Below are 11,092 nucleotides of genomic sequence, written 5' to 3'. Positions count from 1 at the left end.
AATATCTGATTAAGAATGTGGGTCCCGATGCTATAATCGAAAGCTAAATAGTCATTGTAGGTGTGCAGGATAAATAGCTAAATTCAGAAGATCGGGGTCCCACTTGAAATGGTAGAGTTTAAGTTTGACTTTTGGGCAAATCTTTTTACCTTGTTGAGTGTGTAAAGGAACCAAACCAAGACAAGAATAGAATGATGAGAGAGAATAGTAAAAAAAATAAAAAATAAAAGGAAAGCAGGGGCCAGAGGGAGTGAGACAAGGAAGTATTAAGAGGAAACCAAACGGAAAAAAGAGAAAAGAAAAAAGGTTAGTTTTGTCATAACAAGAAATTCCGCCGGGGAATGTCAGAAACGGTCGCCGGCGACCTCGTCTCATAATAAATGATGTATTGGTGCACACCTGGCCGTGAGTGTACCCACTCTTTACTCTACTCTCTTTAGAGAGAGAGAGAGAGAGAGAGTGTGTGTGTGTTTGTGTGAGAATTTAAAAGCCCAGACTCCGTGTTATCAGTGGCAATGCTTTTAAAATCCATCAGTTACATTTTTTTTTTTTTTTTTTTTGAGATAGATAGACATTATGTGCTACTTATATAGACTTATAGTTGGCACTACTGCGTAAGGAGTAAGGAGAGGTGAGAGAGAGAGGTGGCTGGTCAGGTCTACGCTCTACTACACTACTACTGGGTCTATACACTATCTCTCTCTCTCTTTCTTTGCTTTTTTTCTTACTTAATTACGCCCCCAAGATTTTGTCTGTTGTGTTATTTGTGAGAGAGAGGAGGGAGAGAGAGAGTGTGTACCTTAACTCACTCTCCAAAATCATGCCGATAATAATCTTTGATACTATTATATATTCCTTTTAGCCGTTTCATTTTTTTCAAGTTTTCATCATCAAATTATAAATATAAAAAAAAACGAAACGGTTCATGGGTTTTGTGATTTTTGAAAGTGTTTTGAGTATTATTTGACTTCTCTTATTATATGCCGTCTCTGTGTCTTCGTTTCCTTATAAACGAAGCACCGCCAAAATTCTTTGTCTTTCTTTCTTTGTTTGCTTGCTGTCTTTTTTGTTTAATGGGGGAGAATAGCTAATTCACACACACTTTGAGAGTGGGAGTGTGTGTTGTTGTACTTGTAGTGAGAGAGCTTGTTAGCCCTAGCAAAGTATATATCTATACTATACATTTATATACATATATATAGATATAGATATGGAGTTCGGCGGAGGAGGAGGCGATGGGACCACCACGATGCCTCCTCCGAAGGTCGAAGGAAGAAGCGCTACCATCGTCACACTGCTCACCAGATTCAGAGACTCGAAGGGTAAACCTTGAAGTTCTTATCTTCATAGCGCTCTTGCATTATAGCTTTCTATAACATTCTTTGTTTGATTGCTTTTTTTTTTTTTTTTTTTGGGTTGTGGTTGCCTTGGCTTTTTTGTTTTTGTTTTTGGTTTATTGAATGATGATGGGGTTTCTTGCTACTTTCTGAGTCTATTTTTGTGATTTTTGGAATGAAGGATGTTCAAGGAATGCCTCACCCAGATGAGAAGCAAAGGTTACAGTTAAGTAGGGAGTTAGGCTTGGCTCCTCGCCAGATCAAATTTTGGTTCCAAAACAGGAGGACCCAGATGAAGGTATAGAGATATTGCTAATACTCTCTCTTTTTCTCACTTTCCAATAGATTTTAGTATTTTTTTTTTTTGTAGTATATGCATGCCTTATTGGCTGCCATTGCTATTCAGGCTCAACATGAGAGAGCTGATAACTGTGCCCTTCGGGCAGAGAACGATAAGATCCGTTGTGAGAACATAGCAATCCGAGAGGCACTCAGAAATGTCATCTGCCCCTCTTGCGGGGGCCCTCCGGTTACCGAAGATTCCTACTTTGATGAACAAAAACTCCGAATAGAGAATGCCCAATTGAAAGAAGAGGTAATCTACTTCAACTTGTGTATTATTTCATTACTCTCTCTCCCTCTCTCTCTTTAATTTTTATTTTTATGGTATTTATTTCAATTATTTTGTTCATCTACTTGATTGTGTCTTAGTTTTTTCTTTGGTATATTATTTTGCAGCTTGATAGAGTATCAAGCATTGCGGCCAAGTACATAGGGAGGCCAATTTCTCAACTCCCACCGGTACAGCCCATCCCTATTTCTTCATTGGACTTATCAATGGGAAGTTTTGGAGGCCAAGGGATTAGTGGACCTTCTCTTGATCTTGATCTTCTTCCGGGGAGTTCATCGACTCTACCAAGTTTGCCGCCTTTTCAGCCCGCTTGCCTTTCGGACATGGACAAGTCCCTCATGACAGATATTGCTGCCACTGCCATGGACGAATTACTAAGGCTTCTTCAAACCAACGATCCCTTGTGGATGAAGTCCCCGACTGATGGGATGGATGTTCTTGATCTTGAAAGCTATGAAAGGATTTTTCCAAGGGGTAATACTAACTTGAAAAACCCCCACGTGCGGATTGAGGCTTCCAGGGATTCATGCGTTGTTATCATGAATGGTTTAGCATTGGTTGATATGTTTTTGGACTCAGTAAGTTCCTTCTATCCTTGTCAGTAGTATTAATTGGAATCCCTAAAGCTTTGACCTTTTAGGACTGTATCTAATAAGTTATAACTTGTTTGAGTTTGCAGAACAAGTGGGTGGAGCTATTCCCCACAATTGTCTCAATGGCAAGGACTTTAGAAGTGATATCATCCGGAATGATGGGTAGTCATAGTGGCTCTTTGCAACTGGTACTAGGAACTTTCTTTCCTGGTTTCAATACTAATTATATATGGTACAATCATGTTTGAAGATTTACTCACATGAAAGTTGTTATTGATTGCAGATGTATGAAGAGTTGCAGGTGCTTTCACCGCTTGTACCTACTAGGGAGTTCTATTTCCTCCGTTACTGTCAGCAAATTGAGCAAGGGTCGTGGGCAATTGTAGATGTCTCTTATGATATCTCTCGTGATAATCAATTTGCTTCTCAATATCGATCTCACCGGCTTCCATCTGGATGCTTGATTCAGGACATGCCCAATGGGTATTCCAAGGTTGTCAAATTAGTAATCAAATGTGTTTACTCCTCAGGTAGTTCCATAAGCATTAGTGTAATTTACTCATACCCTCATCTCAAATGTGGGAATATAGGTTACTTGGGTGGAACATGTGGAAATTGAAGACAAAGCTCCAACTCATCGGTTCTACAGAGATCTTATTCATAGTGGGTTGGCATTTGGAGCTCAAAGATGGCTTGCTACTCTTAAGAGGATGTGTGAAAGGTTTGCTTGTCTTATGGTGACGGGCACTTCTACTACTCGGGATCTTGAAGGAGGTAATTTCGGCAACATATTCTGAATAAATGCTTAATTTTGTAGCCTTGTTTTGAACCTGTTACATTGTGTATGTTCTACTTCCAGTAATTCCATCAGCCGATGGCAAAAGAAGCATGATGAAACTTGCCCAAAGAATGATAAACAATTTCTGTTCAAGCATTAGCACATCAAACGGCCACCGGTGGACCACACTTTCTGGGTTGAATGAGGTAGGAGTTCGAGTGACTGTTCATAAGAGCACGGATCCTGGCCAACCCAATGGTGTGGTTCTTAGTGCAGCTACTACTATTTGGCTTCCAATTTCCCCCCAAAATGTCTTCAATTTCTTCAAGGATGAAAGAACTAGACCACAGGTACGTGTATAATTAAATGTTGGATGTCAATCTGTTATATGATCAATAAGTGTGAAATTATTAAGCATATCAATGAAATTAGTTTCTTTTCCATATAGTGGGATGTTCTCTCCAATGGCAATGCGGTGCAGGAGGTTGCTCATATAGCAAACGGGTCACATCCTGGAAACTGCATATCTGTTCTTAGAGTAGGTGTTTGAACTTTGAATTGGGTTTTGGTTTCATTTCTCATTTTCTTTTTGTTTTTCTTTTTGGGAGGAATTAAAATGTAGTCCATTAATTTTGTTACGCTATGAAATTCCATGAGCAGGCTTTAAACAATGGCCAGAACAATATGTTGATACTTCAAGAGAGCTGCATGGATTCGTCAGGTTCACTTATTGTGTACTGCCCGGTTGATCTACCAGCTATAAACATAGCAATGAGCGGTGAAGATCCTTCCTACATTCCTCTACTACCATCAGGGTTCACCATATCACCAGACGGTCGAGCCGAGCAGGGAGATGGTGCATCGACGAGCTCTAGCACGCACGGGCACGGGAGGTCAGGTGGTTCATTAATTACAGTAGCATTTCAGATACTTGTGAGCAGCCTGCCATCAGCTAAGCTTAACTTGGAGTCGGTGACGACTGTTAATAACCTTATCGGCACCACTGTCCAGCAAATTAAGGCTGCCTTGAATTGTCTAGTTCCTAATGACTCTGCTTCATCTGCCTACACCAACTGTTTTTGGCTCTACCATCCTTAAATATACTGATCAGTCAGGTTCTCAGTCTCTTTGTGCTGGAGGGTATTCAATGCTGGAAAAGTATATGGGGTTAGTTGGGAATTTGAATGCCCTCTCATCAAGAGCTGAAGCTGATTATTTACTGCTGCTGTGTTTTGGCTGCCAAGGTGCATTACATTTTACACCAACTACAATTTTTAGTTTTTTGGGCAAGGCTTTTTGCTTCTTTTTTTCGGTTGTTTGTTTTGCTATATTTACCTTGGAAGAGTAGTCTTAAAAGAGGGAGTCAAGAACGCACCATACTTGTATTTCCTGTTGCTTTTTCTCTCACCTTTTACCCTTTTTTTTCCTTTGCATTCCCATCTCTCTTCTTTGTCACTGTACAACACCCCAAGAAAAAAGTATGGTTCGGGTATTGACTTCTGTTCATGGACTTCTCTTAATTCATGTATGAATTAATATTATTCTTGTCTTTTATCTATTCTTGTTACAAAACTCTCTCTCTCTCTCTCTCTCTCTACAATAAGAAAGGATGGGGGTCAAACATTCAAGGTTAACTTGTGGTGGGCTCCATTCTCATTTCTTAGACAAAAGTACTCCAAACGAAATTAAAAAGATAAATATATATATATATATATTATTTATTTATTTTTTTTTTGCATTTGCCTTTCACATTTTATAGGGAAATGCCCTTTTATATTTTATTTTTAATCATTAAATTCATAATAATGCCACAACGACATACTTGACAAAACCTGTAGTGGTTTTTAGAGCGTCCATTTCTGGATTTACAAACAATCCGATTACGGACACCCAAACCAAGGCCACACCCAAATTTATTTGTTTATACTAAAAAACCACATTTTCAAAACTACAATTTCCATCTAACTACTTTCAAATATACCAGTATCCAAATTTATTTGTAAATACATTTAATTAAAAAAAGGATAAAGCTTGTGTCCAGTGCAAAAAAGCACTGGACAAGCTGTATCCATTAAAAAAATATTCATCATAATTATTTTTATTTTTTATTTTTTTAATACAGAGAGGAGAGATAGAAAGTTTGAATAATAGAAGAAATAAACTTTACAAAACACAACGCTCTCCAAATTTGTTGAACACTACGGTGTTTTGAAACAATTTGAGAATCCGACGTGAGGCATTTTTATTGGAATGCTCACATCCAATCCCCACCCCCCAAAAAAAAACCAAATTAAGAGGTAATATATAGAAAGTTTAAACCTATGACGTTCGCACTTGATGATAGTTCTTTATCATTAGACTATGATACTAATCAGAAATTTTACACACTTTTAAAATAAACTCTACGTCTTGTTCTATATCCTCTCCATTCTATTAAAATATTCATTCTCATTTTCTCATTTTCACTGTTCAAAACATTACATCTACCACCCAAAACATCCACATGTTAGTTTCTGCTTGTGATGGGTGATCATCCAAAGATCATGGCAGTAAAGAATAACTAGTATTTTTGAGTAAGCTTGTGACTCTTGGGGTTGTTATATCTGTTCATACAATTGCGTCTCTTCTCAAAGGTTAAATGCTTGCATATAAACACCCCTACAATTTGTTTGTTTTGAAATAAAATGTTTTCAGATATCTGATATAATAAGTAAATTTTTTCAAGCAAACTACCAAAACTAATGGCTCAACACTAAGGGTCCATTTGGTTGGAGGATAGAAAGTAGATGAGGGATAGAAAATTGAAAGATGATGGAAAAGTGGGAAGATAGAAAAATTTTAGTTTCCTTTATTTGTGTTTGGATGGGAGGGTGGAAAAGTGGAGGGATGTAAAACTTTTTTATTTGGTTGAAAATAAAGTTTTTATAATTTACCATTATGTTCATATTAAATAAGATAAAAAGTAACACATTATACTTTTAAAAAAATTATGTATAGATAGACACTTCATTAAAGTTAAAAAAAAAAAAAAAATAGCATAAGAAATTAACCCAAAAATGTTTTCTAAAAAAAAAAAAAGGAAAAAAAAAAGAAGTCAATATGTCCGGACAAAATCAAAGAAAAAAAAAAGTCAACACATTAGCAGAGAAAGAAAAGATCTAAAAGAAGAAGAAGAAGAAGAAGAAGAAGAAGGCAACACGTTAACAGAGAAAGAAAAAATCAAAGAAAAAAGAAAAGAAAAGAAAAGGCAACGCGTTGGTAGAGAAACAAAAAACTAAAAAAGAAAAAGAAAAAAGAAAGCCAACATATTGGAGGTGAAGTCCAATGTGAGGCGTAAGCTTCCCCCTCTCAGTTTTCTTTCCATTTTAAAGAAAAAACTTTTTGGTGGGCTCGAAGAGAAAACATCTGGGACTAACATTTATTTCCCTTCCACCCTACCCAACCAAACATACTCAAATTTTTTTTTTCCTTTCTATTTTTTCTCCAAAGTTTTCCATCCACCTTATTTTACTTCTAAACAAACATACTCTAAAGCAGTTAGTGCCAGAGTGGTAGTGAAAGGTGGCTTTGGTGACTAAACTGCCAACGATCACCTTCAGAGCAGTATCTCCAGTAACTCGACCACCAACACTGGTTGTCAAAACGATGTCTTCGGTTATTGGACCTTCGACACCGGTTGCAATGCAGTTTGGCCATTAGACCTTTGACACAGGTTGCTAGTGCAGCAACTTCGACCATTAAATCGCTGACACTAATCATTGGTTAGGCATCTCTTGGCACCAGACCGCTAGAGTGGAGTCTCAGAACACCAGACCACTAGCACTGATCACGAGTAGAGTCGTCGGCCATCAGATTGTAGGCACTGGTCGCTGGAGTGGAATCTCCAAACATTGGACCGACCGCATTAGTCGCTGGAACGAAGTCTCTAGCCAACAGATTGCCATCACCGGTCGCTAGAGCGAAGTCACTGGCCATTGGACTGCTGTCATCAGTCATTGGAGCAGAGTCTTTGGCCAGCGGACGGTCGAAATTAGTCACCAGAGTGGTGTCTCCGACCATCGACCTAGTGACTAGATAGGTGAGGGGAAGCTATTGTGTGATATTGGAAAATGTTTTACCAAATTTTCAAAGTTAAAACATTTTACAACTTTTTATAAATGATTTTACGTTCAACAGAAAAGATTTTACAAGTTTAACTATATTTTACCTACAAATAAACACCTGAAAATGGGAAAATAGTTTTTGGAAAATATTTTACTTTAAAACAAAAGGAGCGCTAGTCAATCATTGGATCATTACAAAATTAACTTTCTTAAACAAACACAAGACTAAGTTTGTGATCACCACCCTAATGTGATTACCATCCACATTTGGAACCAATAGTTGTATTAGAGCCTGTTGAGGGACAATTTTTTCTGCATGCCACATGTTCCAATTCCACTTAATCTCACTTACTCGCTCATCCAAAAATATCCAAATGAACTTTATAATTTATTTTGAGCCTCTATAGTTATTTCTCATTCCATTACCAAATTGGGTCATAAGGAAAACGATCCACTATAAAAATCCCAAAACTGGCCATATAAGCCTAATATACACCATTCCATTCAGAAGTCCATGACTTATAGATCATGGCACACTATTGTTACAAAGTCCATGCTGAAAGATCATGGCACATTGTAAAGCCCATGACTCAAAAATTATGGCACATAATTATTATAAAGTCCATGACTCAAAGATTATGACACATTATTACTATAAAACCCATGACTCAAAAATCATGGCACATTATTATTATAAGAACCATCCCTCAAGGATCGTGGAACAACATCGTTATAAAGCCCATGACTCAAAGATCATGGCACAACATCGTTATAAAGCTCATGACTTAAAGATCATGGCACACTATAGAACACAAAACTCAATGATCATGACACACTATTATTATTAACCCCAAGATTCAAAGATCATGGCACTATTATTATAAAGCCCATGACAAAATCATTTATGGCAAATTATCTATCAAAAAGCCCATGGAAATTTATTTCATTAAAACCCATGAAAATTATCTCTATTTTACCAAAATCCTATTTACTAACACTTAAATTTATTATTATTTTATTTCTTATGTGTATAGGCCCAAAGGAGCTACATCACACATAAAGCCCAAGGGAGAAAGCTCCTAAGGCAAAACTATTCAAAGTTCTTCAACTCATAGGTCAAAACTTAGCATAATAACCAACAAATAAGGCCCACATATGTATACACCCCATTTTGTTTCGACATATACTCGAGGTCCTCAGTCTCAATGATGAGAAATCAATTTATTACCAAAATGATCAGTATCGTGTATGGAACCGGTTGATATCGTATTATTTTTGGCCCCGGTAAACGTACCCAATATAGTGATTTAAATCTTAAAAAAGGGTGAAAATCATGTTTTGAAAACCAAAGGTTGGGAACAAACTATCCAAGATTTAAAAAAAATAAAATAAAAAAAATCCTATTTAACCAGACTAGATGACGGAACAAACCGTCCAAGATTTTACAAAATTCAAACTTTTTGTTTCTGTAAAGTTTGACCAATGATGACTAAACCTTAATTGGAATTGGTCAAAATGTTGACTTTTTGATCTAAAAGTCCAATTGAGATAAAGTTATAACTATTGGAAAAACACATGTTTGTATCGCATACAAAATATACTTAGTGAAAAATTAATGGATTTACTTCATTCGCAATTGATAACATGTACTATGTAAATTTCAAAATTTAAGAATAAGAGAGTGTACCTTAGTGCAGTGAATTTCAAAACCAAAGATTAGAAGTACTTGAAAACACTTTTAATCTTCACTCTAATTCCACTAATGCCCAAGAAGTGTGGTCTCTCAATCAGTTTATATGTATGTGTTCAAGGGAGAATAAGAGAGTGGCTTACACTCACATACACACCATTTCATCCATCATAAAATTCTGTATGTTTCTCTCCTTATATATAACTAATTATCTAATTGGGCTAGCCTTTTAGGCCATTCCAATTAGGCTTTAGTAAATGGCTTGGAGTGGGACCAAAAGAGACAAATAAGACACTAGCTCTAATGAGTTTTGGGCCTTTCTGTCAACTCTTAACAAGCCTAAAGTTACCATTAATTATATTTGATACTACTATATAAATATAATTGCACTCTAGGTCTTATTAATAAATTATATCCCAAGACTTTATTATACATTCAACGCCTTCATTAAAATATTCGTAGTAATACAAAGTTATGAATGTTGACTACCACTTTGAAGATTACTACATCTTAATCCTTGAGTACCCGGTTTAATCTTTTAAATTATTCATCATATATTTATGAAATACAATTTCATAAATATATACTTTAGTAACTCCTTACTAAAGTGGTTAGGCCTAACACTCTTAAATAACCAAACCCATTAAACTTATCTCAAGGGAATATTTTATATCTCCGTTTAGAGATTATGAATTCTATCTTGAGAATATATGTTCCTTCAACACTAAATTTGGCTGCCTAACATACTGAGATTTTGATCGTGACTTTAGATCTTACTCTTGATATATCAAAGTAACTTACATTTCATGATCAGGTTCATTATTCTCTTAGGATTAAGAGTTGATGTAAATAGAAATCGTAAGATTTATTATTTATTTGGTAGTCGTTAGTAGAATAATAAATCTTACAACGGTCCTGTTCAATATGTCTTAACACTTAAAACATATCAACTAGAAATCTCTATTTCTATGATCAAGACAAATCATCTTGTTGATATGTTATAGTCTTCACAGATGAAATGCCCAATTTCATCAACGACTATGAACTAAAATTCTGAGTTTATAAAAAACTTGTGATTTATATCTTCTGTGACTAAATCACATAAATCACATACTATGCATCTCATGAATTATATGATAATGTCCAAATATTCATGTTACCATTATTTTAGATAATAATAAAACAACTTTATTAATCACAACATAATGTCATACATAGAATCATACAATAAGATTTAAAGGGCACATATTCTAACAATAACAATCTTAAAGATCATGAAATTCCCTTCAAAACTACACTTCAGGGGTCAAAATCGGAGTTAAGATGGATGAAATATAAATAAAATACCAAAACCCTAATTAAATGCATTATTTTCAGGTAAAAAGGTTGTTTTTTAGGGGCATTTTCACGCAATAAACTGTACCAATCCAGTCACAAATGGTGTAGACTTCCTAAACCATAATGAAGCATGATGGGTTTGCTTCCTTCCATAAAAAGGGCTTCACGATATATTCTCCGGATTGGAGAATAGTGCTATTAAATTTCCTCCATTGTGTCACCTCCCTTTTAGATGCAATATCTCAACAACCATAACTCCAAATTATGTGAGGTTAGAACCAATGGAAACTACACATCCATACCTTTTTAAGGACACCAGGTTTGAAGAAATAAGCTCTTGAAGACCTCCAAATAGGAGCCCAAAAAATAAGGTTGAAAAGAGGAAAAAGCTAAAAATTGAAATTGAGTGAGCAAATGGGCAAGATTGGTGAGATGTTTCGGAAACATCTCACCCCAGCAGCCCACTGCAAGGGGTGGCTAGGGGGATATGTTCCCAAAACATCTCCCAATCCCTATAAATAAACCCCTCCCCCTCTTGGAAATTCATGCACAAAAATCCGAAATATTCCCCTCTCTCTCTCTAGGAATTTCTCTTTCTTTCCCCTTGGAAACCCCCCCCCCC

At 36.2% G+C, this 11,092-nt stretch overlaps 1 protein-coding gene across 1 annotated transcript; it reads left to right on the top strand.

The window, feature by feature from the left end:
- Window positions 1-284: 284 nt before the first annotated feature.
- Window positions 285-4,839, top strand: LOC112030574 (homeobox-leucine zipper protein HDG11). The gene is given in 12 exon segments (XM_024063254.2): window positions 285-1,237; window positions 1,240-1,322; window positions 1,519-1,532; window positions 1,535-1,635; window positions 1,744-1,932; window positions 2,076-2,546; window positions 2,648-2,749; window positions 2,845-3,054; window positions 3,152-3,335; window positions 3,421-3,689; window positions 3,788-3,877; window positions 4,000-4,839. Coding segments are annotated over 12 exon segments (2,178 nt in total). The 5' UTR covers window positions 285-1,210; the 3' UTR covers window positions 4,438-4,839.
- The last annotated feature ends 6,253 nt before the right edge of the window (window positions 4,840-11,092 follow it).

The sequence above is a fragment of the Quercus suber genome, unplaced genomic scaffold (assembly GCF_002906115.3).
Source record: "Quercus suber isolate HL8 unplaced genomic scaffold, Cork oak 2.0 scaffold_668, whole genome shotgun sequence".
Taxonomy (NCBI): domain Eukaryota; kingdom Viridiplantae; phylum Streptophyta; class Magnoliopsida; order Fagales; family Fagaceae; genus Quercus; species Quercus suber.
Note: the sequence above shows the minus strand (reverse complement) of the source record. Positions and strands in the feature narration are given on the sequence as shown.